At 40.9% G+C, this 18179-nt stretch overlaps 1 protein-coding gene across 8 annotated transcripts in view; it reads right to left on the bottom strand.

Moving 5' to 3' along the window:
- RYR3 (ryanodine receptor 3) overlaps positions 1–18179 on the bottom strand; it is a 547151-nt gene that overhangs the window by 302601 nt on the left and 226371 nt on the right. For all 8 annotated transcript variants that reach the window (XM_043471377.1, XM_043471383.1, XM_043471384.1 and 5 more), the window contains exons 4-5: positions 8035–8109; positions 5703–5781 (exon numbers count right to left, since the gene is read on the bottom strand). In XM_043471377.1, coding sequence (XP_043327312.1) covers positions 5703–5781; positions 8035–8109 — 154 coding nt within the window. The remainder of the gene's footprint in view (positions 1–5702; positions 5782–8034; positions 8110–18179) is intronic.

An 18179-nucleotide genomic window follows, 5' to 3' on the forward strand; every position in this document is an offset into this window, starting at 1 on the left:
ACCCTCCAGACTTCAATTTCTATTTATCTATAAGCATTCCCCCACATCTGGCTCTTGAGTATATTTATCATTTTCATTTTCTTTACAAACAGAAAGACAGTGTTTGGAGAAGAATATTGGAGCCCAAAAGCTAGAGAAGTCTTTGAGTAATTTTAACACATACTAAAAATGATATTTTTTTTCATATACACCTACAAATCTTTCAGAAATAACTTCATTGGTCTACTGACCACTTACAGACCATTATCTTTGCCTCACCCCTTCCCCATGAAATTCTACTAAATCATCAGTAATTCCACTAATAAAAAATCAGAAGTTTTCAAAGGGTCTAAATCTATAAGGTCTAAGATAGCAGGTGAGAAATTAATAGTAAAGGAGAAAAATTGATATTTTGGGAAAAGGGATGTCGAAAGATGCTTTTAGCCAAGACAAAGCTACAACTCCAGTCTCTGGGTAAGAAAATGGATTAAGAAGTTGATCTTAAGAAGTAAGGCCATTCCTGCTACATATTCTCCAGAAACTCTGCAGAATTGGAGGTAACAGTTTCTTGTGAGGGCAACCATAGAAGATGGGGTTGAAAACAGGAGGAGTGGCTGAAAGTTTTAAGGGAATATTTGATCTTTTTCTCTATCCTGCAGGCCCGGTGACTTCCTCCTCCACTCTACAGAAGAAGAGAAATGATATCCATGGAATGACAAACCACTCCAGGTATCAGGCACTGTCAGACATGGAAGTAAAGAGTATCGCTGAAAATGGAGAATAATTAGAATTCTGTGCTCTGATTAGTAAAATCTCAGCTCTCCTTCCCCTACCTCCATTCCTCAGCTTCCAGAATGCCAGCTGTGATGCTGAACCACCCCCGACCCAAATGAAGATTACTGTTTAGTTTGGAAGCAAAACTACCCAACAAAAACCATACTGTTGTTTGGGCATATCCAGTGCAATGTGCAGGTCCCTGCTAGACTATCCCAAAGTGAAAGTTAAGACATGGCAAGCCACCCACACAGTTGGGGCTTCCTGTCGGCTTTTACTGCCTTGATCTAAACATCAACTGGGACCAAGGATAAGCTGACATATAAGAAAAGTCTCTAACATGAACAACAGGAACAAACCAAAAAGTGGGGAAAGGGGAAAAATGAAGATTACAGAGAGCTAAAGATAACTTCAAACAAATCTTAGAATTAATCATCTCAGAGACATAAGAAAAATACATTCATGAAGCAGCCAGGAGAGTATCCATGAAGGGTCCCTTCAAAGAAAAAGAAATCTCTTTGATCCTGAAAAAGAGAGAAAGAAACAGGAAAGTTACAGGATAAAGTTGAAAAATTTTCCCACAATGACGAATGAAGAAAAGCAGATTGGAAACAAGACTGCAAAGAAAATTAGAAAACCGACCTAGAGGAGTTTCAGAAAGCAGGAAGAGAACATCTAGGGAGAACATTAACTAAGAGATATTTAACTTTTCCCAAGGCTGAAAGACTAACATTTTTAGAATGAAGGGGCTTGCAGAGTCCCTAGCACAGTGGAGAAGGGACACCACACACACACACACACCAGGGTCCACTCCTGTGACACTAAGAACAAGAAAGAAAGAAAGAAAAAGGAACAAGAAGGATCCAGGACAAGACAGAGCACTGTGGAACTGTAGACATCAGGGCAAGAAGAGAAGATCCAGATAGCTCAGAAAATATAAACAGGTCACACACAAAGGATCAGGAAGCATAATGTGGACAGACGTCTCAACAGCCAGACCAAAAGCTAGAAGAAAACAAAAAACCTTCAGGATGCTGAGGAAAAAAAAAATTCCCATGTAGAATACTTCTGTGAATTACTTGGGAAGCTGAAATTAAGAAACTTTCAGACAACAATTTGTCTCCCAAGGATATTTTCTGTAAAAGCTACTGGAAATGGGCTCCCCAAAATGGTGTGATCAACCAATAAGGGAGAAAAGCATGAGATCCTGGAAACACAGAATCTTGGAGAGAGGAAACAGGAATTTCCCACATGATGGTGTATGTTTCTAAGAAGATGAAACCAACAGAAGAGCTATTTGTGACTGAATCTAATCAGGGACAGTTACTGTTCTATGGGACAGTTTGGAAATAAATGACTAGGTCACGGAAAGTAAAGCAACAAACAAGGCAATTATTGAGTAGTGGAAAGCACAGAAGTAATACCATAAAGTGAACTGACCATAGTATATCATGAGTCTCATTTGCAAATAAAAGTTATAGTTACACCAATGTAAGTAGTCAATATTGATTTGGTAGTTATATAAAAAATAGGTGCAAATATACTAGGAGGGTGGAAGGAGAAAATAGAGAAGAGGGGAGCACAAGAGGTAAATTTTTGTTATTCATTTAGGACATCAATCTATCATGCCCAGTCTGGAAAGAATAACAAAAGGGCAGTAAACCATATGACTCATGCACAGTGGGAAACACACTGGAGGAGCTGAAAGTGGATGCCTGAGAGAGGTGGGGATCCAGGATGGGGCGGGCAGGGCAAGAGGTAGATGCTTCTGGTATGCAAAAGAGCGCTATGTCTCTTTTTAAACTATGTATAGGTATTACTTTGATTCACTTCGGATAAATAAATATAACATTGATTACATTTTAATTAGACTTAAAATTTTGTAACAGAAGAGGCTGTTCTCTACATTTGAAGAGGAAAATGACAGGTGTATATCCATCATTTGCACTGGACCACTGAGGGGGGCCAGGATGAAGCGGTCCTAGAGCGATGCATAGGAGAAGAGCACCTTTGCGCGCTCTCCCTCTCCTGGGAACAGGGCAGTGGTCTGGAGCCCAGGAATGGGCCAATCCCCAAGTCAGTAGGGTATGTGAGGGCCAGTTGAGGGTCTTAAAATACCTAACAGTACTTTCAGTGTTTTTCCCCCCCAATTCTAAACTAATCCTTAATCTATGTCTAGAAAACAACAACAAAAACTTTCAAAAGGAAAAAAAGAAAGAACTTATTAAGCAAAACCAAGGGCAAAATAGTCATCAGTTAAGTCAGTCAAATCATTTATTATCCGCTGTGCAGGGGAAACACTTCCAGAAATATTCAAGAAACTGCTTCCAAACTTCTCCTCACATTCTCCTAGAGATTCAACTCAACTATTTGTTTCAATTCAGAAGAGGCTTCTGAGTCAAAAGTGCATTCCCAGGATGACCTGGGTAAAAGAAGCAATGCTATTCTGTCAGTTTCTGAGCAACCCTTCTCTTAAAGAGAGGGACTCACCCCAGGCCATACTGAACTGTATCTGAGCTGCCGGGAAGTTCTCCCCCTCCCCCACATATACCAAGCTGACTTTCTTCAAGGAGAATATGAAATGGGTCGGGGATGAAATTATTTTAGGCTATAGGTTTTCATGAACACCTGGTCAACCCTGTTCCCCTGTCTTTCTGCCAACGTCAGCTTCTGAAAAGCCAGCTTGAACCTGGGTTGATGCATGTGTTTCCCTCATCTGTTAGCAGAATTCATACCAAGTTTGATTTTAGGAATTTAGGGTAAAAAAAAAAGTGGTAGAATGAGTAACATTCTCTGCTATTTCCCTATCTTTTTATTGAAGGTTCTAGTAACTAAAAACAAAAACCAAAAAACAGGTTTCCTGAACATATGACTAGAAAGTGGTTATTTCTTAGATTTCTTCCCAAGTCTCAAAAAGTCTAAAGTCATTTTACTGGTATAAATACTATGACCATATATGACTTTTCCGATTACGTGCTCCAAGACAGACAGCTGGTTTATATTTAGAGGTCAGCTTACACTCAGAATGTGTCAATTCACTCATTTTGTAATTTTTAGTAAAGGTTGACAACACCTTAGAGGAAATTATATTTTAAGAATAACATGGAGAGAAAAAAAAAGAACACGCTTCAGTTGAAAACAAAGTAACCTCAAATCATATTCAAATATAATCTGATTTTAGTAAAACAAACACACGAAAAAAGACCCAAATCTAGTGGGCTGAGGCAGGCTCACGCTTTTGCTCTGTATGAAAAGGGGAAGAGGAGGAGAGGTAGGGGGCTTACCTCAGGTGTTCTTGGACATGACTGTGTATGATCCAGAAATAACAGATCCAGGGTAAACTCTAGATTCCTTTCCCCCCAGATTAAATCTAGGTTAAACTCTAGATTTTTAAAAACAGGTTAAACTATAGATTTTTTTTTCTAAATCATATGTAAAATCAGATAATCTTGGACCATCTCCTTATGAACTGCTGTAGTTTTAGAATAATTACATGGACTTTGTCCTTCTTTGGCCCCAACAATGGAACTCTCCTCCTATTTAGGGGAAAATGTCATAATATTAAAGACTGTCTCCAATGAGACTCTTCCTGCCGTGTGACCTAGGCTGTTTGCTCTTCCCTGGCCTTTCTTCCTGCCCAATATCTAAGCCCAGGGCTCAGCTTCAGAGCACGTCTATGTAACATCCTTCCAGTAAACTCTCTTTCTGCTTGAGTTAACGGAGTCAGTTTCTGCTGTTTGCAATGAAGAATCCTGATTGGTCCATAAGCCCAACCTCTAAATGGAGCAGAAATTACATACGTAATGCCCTTGGCAGACAGATTGCTCATGAATATTTCCAGCCACAGGAAACATCTTCCATCTCGAGGCCAGCTGTGCCTTTGCTGGATACTGCAGATATTACAAAGTGGTTTCCTTCACTGAGATGAAATGGGCCTGTTTTCATCTTCTATCCATTGTTCCACTGGTCTTTGCAATAACCTACAGTAAGTCAGCCCCTTCTTCGATTAACTAGAAACAGTTGTTGACAGTTATCTTGGTCCTCTGTTCTTCATTTAAACCTGCATCATCCTGGTTACCATCTTTTTTAGGATCCACCACTTGACTGTCATTTTCGATCGAACTAAAAAAAAAATAGCCAGTACTTCCCACATATAAGATATATAGTGCTAGTGGTGGAGGGCAATTAAACAGCACTGAGTCACATAGTGAAAAATTTCCTTTACTACTTTCAAACCTTCTGATTCTAACAGAAGGTTTTCAGTTTGGAGCTTGTAGACCATGAACGCTTTTCTAGTATTTGCCAACATTCTCCAATTATTGAGTGACATGGTTTTCTTTACATTATATCCTTTTTTACAGCAAGCAATACCAGTTTTCTACTTATAGCAGTGATGTCAATTTTGTCTATAAAATTTTAAATACAAAACTAAATTTAAAGAAAAATATAAATTAATAATAAAGTTTATGCACAGGAATGGCAAATCTATGAAGGTGGATATCATTGACTAATATCTGGGAAACACTACCTTAAAAATAGCTGATTCACTGCAGAATAAAATGGGACTACTTTAAAAAAAAATCCAGACTGTATTTTATCATGTAAACCTTCATTATGCTTTTTTTTTTTAAAGTGGTTATTCATTACCATTGGTTTTTATCAGGGTAACTTCTCTACTTATTTTCAGTATCTAACCCTAAAAATTGTTTTTCTTTGAGACTCTGGCAGACTCTGGTTTAAAGCCTCATGCTCACCTTCATTTTGCATTCCTATGTTTTCATTCTGCATTCCAATAATATTCTTTATTCTTCTTCTTCTCCAGAGTTCTATCAGACCTATTTCTTGACCAGGTTAGTTTGGAATCCCAAATGATTTGCATCCATCCTCCTTCTCAAAAGCCCCCAGCTCAAGATCCCACTGAGCAGCAGATCTAGGGCATGTTGACTTACCTGTGGCATGTTCCCGTAGACCTACATCAAAGGCAAGTTTATCCGTCTGGGATCTTGATGTGGTCAAACATGTTAGATACTGTGGAATAAGAGCAGATGCTAGTGAAGTCATACTCTTCTGTCGGATCTTGGCATCTCACCATTAATTGGCTTCTCAGTTTCAACACTGAGCTACTATGAAAAGGGCTTCTTTATTGTTCATGGCTACAGTGCTTCTGGGATATATTTTCCTAATGTATTTAAAACCTCAAAGGTGTTCTTATCTGATGACCCAGTGATTTGACTCACAGGACTATGAGAAATAAGTTTAAATAGAAAAAGTTTGAAATATGAAATATGCTTTAGTTCAAAGATACTCTGAAACTTTTAAACTGAGAATATGAATAGAACATAAAAGACTAACAATAATGGAAAGGTTGATAAACTCTGGTACTTCATTTTATGGAATATTATGTTACCATGGAGAGTATTTATCAAGAGTGTAGAACAGCATGGAATATATACAAAATAGTGTACTTGTATGGTTGTCACATATGCAAAATTCAAATGCCTAGCAACCAGGCTAAAGAGAATTACACCAAGCTGATAGGTTGTCTTTGGACAGCAGGAACATCCATGATAATATCCTCCTTTCTATTTGTTTTCTGTTTTTCAGTTTTTCTATCAGCTTTAAAACTTCTCAAGTAATGTCTGATTTCTTCTAATTATAAAAATACATGTGCATGTAAAATTTAAAAATTATTTTCAAAAGTAACTCAACAAAGGAAAAAAGTCCACAGCCTATTCCCTGCCTCCTTTATTGACAGGCACGGCAAGTGGTCTTAGAATTGAACCGAGAGGCAGATACACATTTGGCACAAACTTCCTGAGTTATAATTCTAATTCTCTGCAACAGGAAAACACAGAATCATTGTGTTGTATAGACATCTCTCACAGGCTTTATTCTCAGAGCTACTCCTAAAAGGAACTGGCTAGTATAGAGTTCATGTTAACTGTGAGTGGGATTTCTTGGGAGTAGAGGGCAACCAACCTACTGATGAATAATGTAAACCTTCCTCTTTGTAGCACGATGCTAGCCTGAGTTTTTAAAGCCAAGAGAAGTATACTGTTTGAGCTTTTATTTATTCTATTTAGGGAGAAAAAGAGAGGTGCTAGGGTTTTATTTACCCTATGGATAAGCACCAGATTCCTAAAGATAAATGATCACCTCTCAGTTCTAGAGATTGCCAGGGTGCAAAATTTCCCTACTCTCTAACGGTCCCCATCTCCTGCTTAGATAACCTTCCATTTGGTCATTTTTGTTTGTCCTTTGCCACAAGGGACTATCACAGATGAATGTTCAGGCTGAAAAGGTCAACTTCTTACCAGTGTTCAGGAAAAAAAAATGCTGCAATAAATAAATTATTTAAGAAGCAGCTGCTGTTCTCCCTGCCAATTTGACAGTTCAAGCTTTGAGACGAATTTTGCAGTGTCCACTGCAGGTGTAAAATGTGTGAAAATAAAGTCCTGAGTTAACATAACAGTTTTCCACTGGGGTTAGAGAAAGAAATGTTCCTTACACTGATAGTAAGGGAGAATGATACATGTAGGAACTGGGGGTAAATATCATTAAAATTGCCTCATATTATACTTGACGGAGGTCACAATATTCCTCTTAACACTCCCTGCAAAAGAACTGCAATATTTGAATTTTACAAATTACATTTATTAAAACTTGAAAAAAAATTCAAGTTATATTGAGTTATCTCATTTTGGTTAATTCGAGTTCTAGATCCCTGAATAGTTATAGCTTGATCTGCTTTCTGTGACTGCTCTGCTCTTTATCTGCCTCCTGCCTCTGGATTAACAAAATACCTTCAAATTCAGGAATGAAGGACCAGATATCATCCTATTTCCTTTAGCTAGTAAAAGAGAAACTTCACAAAAATCCCATTTGATTGCTTTTCCACCTATGCTGGTTATCCTTACACATGCGAGTCATCAGTTATTCCAGGTTTATCTGATCATCCATTCAACAGATATTTTCTAAGCATTTAGTATATCAGAGCACCACACTTGGTCAAGTTAGGTTTAGTTACATACTTTTTTTTTAAAAAGACATAACTCTTTCCATTATGGAGTGGGAAGGAGGGTGGTCAGATGTTAAGCAACCACAGATGTACAACTGCTGAGTGAGGAAAGTTACTAAGACAGTAATGTCCTATAATTTCCATTCCGAGTGACTCCCGCTGATTTCTTAACCTGATTGAGACACTCGCTGGCTTCCCACCCTTTCCCTCCTCCCTCCTCGACCTCCTGGCGTGGTGAGAGCGATCCAGGTGAGCTTACTTACCATGCCGCTGAAGGAGTGCCGCAGCAGAATTGCGTGGCCATAGAGCAGGGTCCTGTGGCCACCCCCTTGGGCTGCCTGTGGGGAAAGAGGGCAAGAAGTGTCACCACGGGCCAGGCGTGGCCACTCTGAGGGCAAAGCGTTCTTGGAGGACACACTACAAAGGAAAGACCCATGGCAAAGCTCCAGAGGAATTCATTCTAGAAGCGAGTGGCCAGCCTACAGGCGGGGGGGCGACTGGTTGACCACAGCCATGCAACATCCTTGGGAGAGGGTGAGTGGGGCCAAACCTCTTCTCTAGAATGGCCCCTGCCCAGGATCAGCAGAAACCCAGAGCTGTTCTATCAGAAAAGCACGTGGATGAGATAGGTACCGCTTACCTTCCTTTGAAACTTCTCAGAAGCGTTCAGTGAGAGAGAGAAACAAATGTGATGTAACTACAGCCTAGTGACAGAAAGGCAGCGTAGGGGGTGGGGGGACAAGGCATATCATATACTCAGTCTGTGCCTTGTGGACTTTTTAAGGCACCTGTGTCTCCTACTCACTCACTTAAATGGGTCTTATTTGCCCTCATTTCACCAGTGAGTGATGGCTCCGATATCCGGGTTTTTAAAAGGGTAACCAGTGATGGGGAATAGTTACCTCCTCCAGTTAAGGGGCCTTTTATGCCCCGTCTCTGCCCCACCAGCCAGCACCTCTCTGGCTGTCCGCTCAGCGGCAGTCTGAGCAGTGGGACAGGCCCAAGAAGAAGAGCCAGCCCCACATAAAGCCACTGGTGTCTGCCTCTTGCTTTTCCTTTTATTTGATTTGCACACCATGATCTGAACTGAATAGTATTGACACGATAGGAGACAAAACCATTATGCATTCCAGTGACAGGTGACCAGGTAACATGGAAAACTGAAATCTATAGAAGATTCTAGATTTTTTTTTTTTTTTTGCATCAACATTTTCAACCTTTGACCCAAATCTCTCCCTGTCAAGTGAACTTGCCCTCAGAGGCAGTCACATTGCTTTTTGATCACACACTCCTTTTAGGAAATAATATGTGAGCCTAGGCTCCCATCCCCAAATACACACAAAAAGAGAGTTCAAAGCCTGAGATTAAAAATTAATATGGAGGGAGTAACATGGAAATTTACAATACCATATATAAAACAGATAGCCAATGGGAATCTGCTCTATGATTCAGGGAACTTAAACAGGGGCTCTGTGATAATCTAGAATGGTGGCATGAAGACGGGGGTGGAAGGGAGGTGTGGGAGGGAGGGGACCTGGGTGTACCTATGGCTGATTCTTGTTGATGTGTGAAAGAAAACCACAAAATTCTGTAAGGCAATTATCCTTCAATTAAAAAAAATAAAGTGGCAAAAAAAAAAAAAAAAGAAAAAAAATGTTGGCTAGCCAAGGTAGAATAAAAAAAATTAATCATAAAGAGAAATTCTAACATTTTCTTTCCATAAGCCAAGGGCACCTCTTATGCATGGTATGTTAGTCAGAGCCGCAGAGCAGCAGCCCAAGGGCTGGTTTCAGGGTCTGCTCCTCTCCTGTGTTGACCCTCCTTCAGGGCCACAGACAATAAGGGGGGAAGAAGGCAGAGTACTTCTATTTCAACTCTATTCAGATTAAATTTGGATTAACAGAATCACCCTGTCAAAGAGATGACTTTTCATGTCATACCATGAGCCTACAGAGAAGAAAAAAAATAAACGTGGTATCTCGTTAAAAAGAAGCCAGCAACTATATATAAATGTGGCTGTGCTTTTTCCATAGCTATAGAGATATTTAAATGCTCTCTAGACTTTAATACTATGAAAAGATTAAATGTTCTTTGCAATGTTTTAGGATTTCTTGAAACCATCTGAACTAACTTCAGTTGCTGTGTTTACAAATGTGTCAACAGCTTACTTTAGCATCGGTCACACTAAAAGAGTTTTCATATCTCGTCAGTCCCACTGGTATTCTTCCTGTATAATTGTACTACCGCAAGTGAATTGATAGCTTGTGATGGTTTACGGTGTGGGTTTATGCTCCCAGATTAGTCTCGTGTCTCAAAGTGAACTATACTTCCCATTGTTTATCATGGGTTACACTTTCCTCCAATTCTTCTTTGCTCCTGTCAGCTCTGTGAGGAATCGTTAAGTAAAGAATCAGGAGTTGCTGACCCCCCAGAGCGGCACTAAGGGGCTTGTGCTCCCCTTCTCTGGCCATGCTGGTTAACATTCTTGGCCCTCATGTCCTCTATTTTGATGCCAACAGAAAAGCAGAGTGACTTAACTACCCCACTGGGCTTGTATGGGACATCACAAGCCACCTCCTCCCTCTGCTAAGGCAGTGGGTCCTAGGTGCCTGAGAATATCACCTTGTTAACACACAGACCGATGGACTCCACTCCACAGTGTCTGCTTTACTAGGCCTGGGGTGAGCCTGAGAACGTGCGTTTCTAAAGGGTTCTGGGGAAAGTGGCATTGACTGATGCCGCTGGTCCAGAAGCCGCATTTTGAGGACCACTGCTTTAAGGAATGATCAAGCCTCAGTGGCAGCATGGCAAAGGAGCTTTCTCTGCAGAAGCTCTGGTAATCATCATTCCAGAGAACGCTATCCTTGGCACAAACCACACGTTACAACCATTGGGTGCTTTACAACCATCGTAGCTTATTCTCCTAACTTTTCAAGGTAGGGGTGATTTCATCCTCTGGGAATGTGAAGAATTTAAAACTCAGAGGTAAGGTTCTTGCCTTACCTAGATGTCACACAGCTCGATGTGGCAGTGGGGGGAACTGAACTCAGAGTTAAGTCTAAAACCTGACTCATTTCACCCAATTTTTTAAATAATGTAATCATTTGCCTACTGTGTACAAAACCAGGGAAGAATAGAAAGATACTGTCCCAGCTCCTCAGCTTCCTGAAGCAGAATTGACACAAGTGTGTCAATTAAATGAGCTCTGATCATACCGCAGGCACAGAAGAAATATAGTGAGTCATCTCATTTTACCTCTTGATTAGTGTTGCAAAGAGACAGTGGAATTACCTCCATTTTACAGAAGCACAAACTGAGGCTTTGAGAAGTAAAGTAACTTGCTCAAAGTCATACAGGTTCCAAGGGCAGAGCTGGGATTTAATAAAGGGGAGGATTTAACTGTGTGCTCTGTTACAATATTTTCTTGTCTGTGTTCTGGCAGGAGACAGGCTTGTGCATTAAAACCTGTGTTACACAGAGACATCCCTGTTAAGATGGGAAGACAAACAGCATTGGAATAGGAATAGACCAGGAAGGTGATGAGGGTGTTTGGGAGCTACATTATCAAAAACGTAGGCCATAATATTCTGGTAGGATCCTTGACATCTAACAATGTAACAAAAAAGAAAAATAAGGACCCCATATAGGTAAAGGGTTGGAGGTTGAGACTATGAAGTTCATGGGGGGACTGGTGGACAATTCACTGGTTAGGGTTGGAAGAAAGGGAATAGCTGGCAATGACTCGGGGCTGTTGGACCATGGAGAGCCACATCTGACGGTTCCACAGCTAATGGGACACTGGGGGAGACGTCTGAATGGAGAACAACAAAAACTGTACCTTAGGAAGGTAACCCTGACTGCAAAATGGTAAAAGAACTGGAGGCATCAAACCCTAAGGACAGAAAAGATGACTCTCTCGTTCAGTTTCCAAGACAACCTAAGGAGAGGCTATAGACTGAAAAATCTTAGAATCATCCCTTACTTCCTCCTTTCTCTCCCATGCCACAGCCCATCCAAAGCACCTTCGGTGCCGCCTTCAAAATATGTTCTCTATCCACCCAGCGCCCCTCTGCTTTCAGTCTGGTGCCTCCTACTGCTCCGGCTCACCCAGGCTATAACGATGGCCTCTTAACTGCGTTCCCCGCTGCACCCACTCTGGTTCTAGTCTGAACCAACACAGCAGTCCCAGCTGTCTTTTTAAGACTGTCAATCACCTCACATTACTTTCTTACCCAATCCTCCCCTCAAGATCTCCTTTCACACTGTGGCTTCTAAGGCTGTGCATCAAGAACTGTCAAAATATTCTCTATAAAAGATCAGACAGTAAGGAACCGGAGCGTTGCAGGACACGAGTGATATAGTCTGCTTTTTTAAACAACTTTTTCATGAATTAAAAAGCTCTTCTCACCTAGAGGGCTGTATATAAACAAGCATAGGCTAGATGTGACCTGCTGTTGTGATCCCTGCCCTACTTGATCTGGTCTCCTCCACCTATCTGACCTCGTCACCGGCCAGTAGGAGGGTCTCCACCACCCACTCTGCTCCAGCCCTGTGGCCCTTCCTCTATTCTTCAGACACGCAAATTCCTCCTGCAGGGCCTTTGCACATGTGCTTCCCTCTGTCTGAAATGCTTTTCCTTCAACATTCTCATGGCTCATTCCCATTCTGATCCATCTCTGTGCTCAGATACCTAATTAGGGAAGCCTTCTCTTTTCATCCTTCCTAAAAGACAATCCCCCTTACTGGACATTTTTTTTTTTTTTGCTATATTATTTCTCATGGCATTTATTAGCTTATATATTACTTTTGATATGTATCTCTCTTCCCTCTCTCCCCTGAGGACATAAGCTCCCTGAGTCTTTGGTATGTTCTCTGTCACATCTATATGACTTATCAGTGCCTGGCAAGCAAGCACTAATGTCATTTTCATATTCATATTTCCTGAATGCATGAATAATAATTGGATGAGGTGGTCCTTTGTCTCCTTTGCACAGATGCGAAAAGACAAACTCTCCTATGACCAGCTTGTGAGCAGTGAATCTGGATTTTGAACTTGAGTCTAACTACAAATTCTACCAACTCTTTTCATTATTTGACATTAATTCTGGATAACATCTCAGGAAAGCAATGATGTGCCACATAGAAGACTTCTTGGGTCTGTTCATAAGGGGGATCCAGGCCTCACATTAGTGAGACTTTATTGGGATGGCAGTCCCGTCTCTGCTGGGAGTGACCTTGGCTGTCATCATTGGCAGAATGAGAATATACGGTACCATCTCATTGGACTGGAGTGGAGTAAGGGGAGAAGCCAGCAAAAGTGCCCTGATGCCATGTCCTACAGTAAAATGTTCCATTAGATCATTAATTCAGTCATCTCATCTGTAATTGCAAAAGTGATTCTGTCACTGACATTTCTTTTGATGGTTCCCAGAGGACACTGTCACCCAGTAAGATAAACCTGATACGGCAACAAAGGGGAGGGCAACTCTGTTTCTCTCCAGCCATACATATGTTTCAAGACTATCAGATCTTTATACCACCTTCTTTTATAATCTGGGACCCCAGACTCCACCTTAGGGGTCCCAGGATCTGGAAAGACTCCTTGAGGATCTAACATAAGCTGTGAAAGCTTCAGGGGATACTTCCTGGAAGGCTGGTAAGGCATGACATTACTTCCTGGGTGGGGATGTATGTACTTCCACCTTCCTTCCTCCCCCTACCCACCCCCATTCTTTTAGGCCATCAAAGAAAGAGGCCTTGCTAGAAGGTCACTGAGCAACATTTCCTGAACACTTGGAGGTCTTTTACATCACTGAGGAGGTTTCCTTTGACACAGGTGACAATTAAGTAACAATGATGCCATGTAAGTAAATAAAACAAAAAACAAAAACAAAACCCAAAAAACTAGTAAGCATCTAGCAGCAGAAGTAAAAGCAAGGAACCGAATATGTTCAGTTAGAAAACATAGCGAAAGTTTATATTCACCATTGGTACAAAACATTAAAATTTTAAGGAATTTACCTAAATGTTGAGCTAAACATTCAAAATGAAACCACGAACTTTTGCTCTATAAAACAAAACTTGATTTGGTGAAAGGCAAAGGTGTACTTTGTTATAGAATGAGAATACTAGTGTTTGCTAATGCTTAGGCTCCTGAACTGAACTTACAGATTCAATGTAGTTCTAAAGAAAATTCCGGTAGGGTATCTTGGAATTCAACAAAATCACTAAAATTCATCTGCAAACATAAACAGTAAGAAAGTTTTATTCTAAAAAGGAACCACGTTTTAGGAAATGTTAAGAAGCAAAATTAATTAATTGATTCTGGTAATGGTTCAAAAGAAGAATGTAATACAATACAGACAGTCCATAAACAAATCTGAAATGCAGCACATAATAGAGCAGATTTTTTAGTACAGTGAGGGGAAGACACGATTATTAAGTAAATGTCTCTTAGATATGTGGATAGCAAAACAGAAAAGTATTCAGTAAGATCCACAGGAAATATAAAAGATATATTTTGGATGGGTAACAGTTAAATAATTCATTTTCAAATTAAATTCTATGACAACTAGCATGTAATAAACAGTCCACATTCTTTTATAGACCTAATACTTCTCCATGCTCTGAAGCAACAGATAAACTCAAAGGAAATAAAAGACAGGATTTTACCAAGATTACTAAACTTCAGAACAATGGAAGCATCAACATTTAATACACTGCAGAAACTCTCTGTTATCACGTTGACAAAAGGATGAACATCTCATTGAAATGTAGGGGGAAAAGCATCACATAAAGAAATGGGCAAAGGATATGAATAAATGATTCATATCAGGCATAAAATTAAAACATATGGCAGAGATTTTATTCCTCCTAGTAACGAAAGGAAAGACAATTAAAGCAACTTTGATGGATCATGTTTTATCAACTAGATTTTCAAAAATGGAGAAAAAGTCTGAATGCCATCAGAGCTATAATTTAGCTGGTGCTACCCTGTACAAGGTGGCATTGAGTACAACTCTTTTGAAAAGCAATATGGTGATATATAAAAAGAGACATAAAGAAGTTAATAACATTTGCTGTAGTAATCCTACTTCTGGGAGTAATTTTTTTAAAAAGCCAAACAGTATGGCTACTGTTGTGAAAAAAGCATCATAGTGGGACAAACAAAAAACCTGGAAAGGATCTGAATATCCAGAAGAAAAACAGTATCAAGTAAAACATGGGGCTTCTTTAGGCTGTTCTACCCTGCAACCATTAAAGAAGACAATTTACAGAGGTGTCTAGAAACACAGAAGACTGTTCTGATAGACCACTGTGGAAAAGGCAGAGCGCAAAATGCCTTCCACTATTAGTATATATGCAAGAATAATAAGGAAACCTATAAAAATAAAATAGCCATTTGACTAGGTGCAGAGCCACCAGACTTTGCTTTTCCAAATTTTTCTCTAGCACCACTACTAAAAGATCATTTCAGTAATAAGTGCGTGTGCATGGGGGACAACACTGTATTGCATGTGTTTTTAAGGAACAGAGGGCTACAAAAGTGTTCTTTCTTAAAACTTCAGTTCCTTGAGGTCTGATTAATTCGCCAGGATTCTCTGTAAATGACTTTACCTGCCTGAAAGGTGGCTGGCAAAGCATACCTAGCATGCTAGCAATTAGGCACTGACTCCATGGTCTAGCCCTACCCTGGTGTTGGATGGAAAGCCCAGAAAGGCAGGCTTTATCCAAGACACCTCTGTTCTCCTGAGTTCCCTCAGGTTTAGCCCAGACTCCACAGGGGGAATTTCTTGCCTAGGGGGTCACTCTTGTTTGGATCTCAAACACACCGGCTCTTCTGATGGCCCTTAGTGGACCCTTCACCTTGGACTCCATCCTTGTTCCTTTTGCCCTTTAGTCGCTAAGTTGTGTCCGACTCTTTGCGACCCCATGGACTGTAGCCCACCATGGACTGTAGGTGCCTCTGTCCATGGGATTTCCCAGGCAAGAATGCTGGGGTGGGTTGCCATTTCTTTCTCCATCCTTGCTCCTAGAGACTTGGTTTCTACACTATTCTATGCTTCCAAAGCTGCCTCAACCAGCCATCAGATTGTAGGACCACCTTCCCCAACTTCTACAAGCCATCATGCCCCTTTGGCTAAATTCCCAAGACTCCACTTAAGCACCCTACTTTTCTAGGAGAGGTTGACAGAACTGCATAATCAGTGGGACAGATGGGAACTGCCAGCTCAAATGGCACCAAAGAAACTAATGGGGCATTTTCCAAACAGGTCTTAGACTGGAAACTGCTGGTCACAGAGACAACTTGCCATTTTTAATGACAGTTAAAGTAGCATACCGGACTTTAGGAAGGGCCGAGGTAGGAAGGCACATGTACAGATTAGTTTGACTTGTGATTTGGAGTCAGAGCCAGGGAATACGCCAACAGCAATTCTATAAGCATATCCTAGCCATCCTAATTCCCTCCCTATGTGTGAAATCCTGAAAAACCCAATGCAGGACACTAAACCCTTTTCTTTTCACCATTTTTTCTGGATCAGCTACTCTATTCTTCAGCCAGGTAATCGCCAAGTCCAGCTTTTGGGTCCCTACTTCACGCTACAAAGACATTATAAAAAGTCTAAGGTATCATTCTCTTAATTTGACACCTTGATTTTCCACTTGTAAAAAGATAATTAACCTGGATCTAAAACTCTTAGTCAAAGATTTCTGAGACATTGGCCATTGAGAAAGCAACAGCATCAGGACAGAGTCCCCTAATGAGGTTTCTCCTGTAAGAAACCTTCTAAGTGAGTCTGGGCCAACTCAACCAGGAAAGTGCAGGCCCTTAAGATAAACATACATGAAAGGAAGCCACATTCTTGGCATCCTTCATGGGCCTCTAGGGATGTTGTTAAAAACTGAAATCATGAAACAGAATTTCAATGAAGTTCAGGAAAGAGGAGGAAGTGCAGCATCTCCCTCTTTCCCAAGTTCAATGATCATGATCGTCTCCCCAGTTGCCTTAATGACAAGACAGGCCCACGGTTCACAGGCTGCAGGCACAACGCGATTCCAAAGAGGAAAGGCTGAAACTGGTTTGCAGAGGACCTATGGCAGTTTGTGCTCTGTCTGTGGCCATGCTCTACCCTCAAGGTCAGCAGGGGGACTGTGACTCCAGGGAGGCCCACCTCACACCCCCTCAGTGCTGCCTGCTCCCCACCACTGCATATCCTGGAGCCCAAGGAAAGGATGCTCCAAAAGCTGTGCACCAAGTCAGGCCAGTATGGTTAATTTCTTTCACTTCTTAAATAGAGAAAACACAAGCAAAACCCAAATAATCCATCCCTCGACCGAGCACTGAATGCCAAATGTACCATAATTTGTACCATAAAATGTCAAATCATTATAGTTTATAAGTCACTGAATTCAGCCAACCCTCCCTCATGGATGCACCTGGAATTATTCTTCCTCAGTGCGGAGGATTTGGGCACTCATTTTTGTTCAAGTCATTAATTTCATTGCCACATGGAAACAGTTCAGGACAAAAGGATGAAAGTCTAGAACCTGATGTGAGGAAATGTAAGTTCTGGGTCTTATGCATCATCTGTAACAAGAACCTGCAGGGCAAGAAGGTATTTTCTTTGAGGCAAGTGCTTACAGGGCTTCTCTTTTGCGCAGATCTGGCTGAACGGGTAAGGAAAATCTGAGATGGCTCGGATGACTTAGGGATTGGAGGAGCTGCTGTGATGACCCTGAGTTCAAGTCATGAGAAGAGCCTGAGGATGGTAAAGATTTGGGCCCTGTACTCATGACTGAAGGCAACTTAGGAATCTTCTGTCTTTCAAGTCCTTAAAAATAAGGGTCCTGGCTCTTTGAGATTGGTGGACACATCCAATTGTTATCTCTCCTCTCTTTCCCGACCCATGACATGTGGGGAAGTAACTAAATGACTTTTGGAGATTCCCACTTGGGCGGGGATTTTACAAATGCTGATTGTGAAACAGGAGGATAAGCATTCTTCACTGAGGGGGAACGAAGGTGGCCATGGGATTGCCTCCAAATTGAGCATGGGGTCATTCTAGATGCATCTGTGCTTTTCTTAGAAGGAAGACACCAGACAGCCAGGGTGGCAGCTCGAACTTATTTCCTATTATGGTATCTTTTAAAGGAGCAAATTGACAGGAGATATTTGTCAGGGTATTAATGACATTTAGACTGATGACAAGTATACCTTGAAAGAGGTGAAGCAATTATTTTCTTCTCTGAATTAATTTCCCCCCTTTCTCCCATAGCTCACTAACAGATTTGTAAGAACCTGACGTTGCCAAGTCCATTCTTTACATGAAAGGCCCCTGTCAGCCAGATCTGTTTTCCAGTCACTGATCTAGTTTTTATATGAACCACACATCCTCATCATCCATCA

Source organism: Cervus canadensis, chromosome 6 (genome assembly GCF_019320065.1).
Source record: "Cervus canadensis isolate Bull #8, Minnesota chromosome 6, ASM1932006v1, whole genome shotgun sequence".
Taxonomy (NCBI): Eukaryota; Metazoa; Chordata; class Mammalia; order Artiodactyla; family Cervidae; genus Cervus; species Cervus canadensis.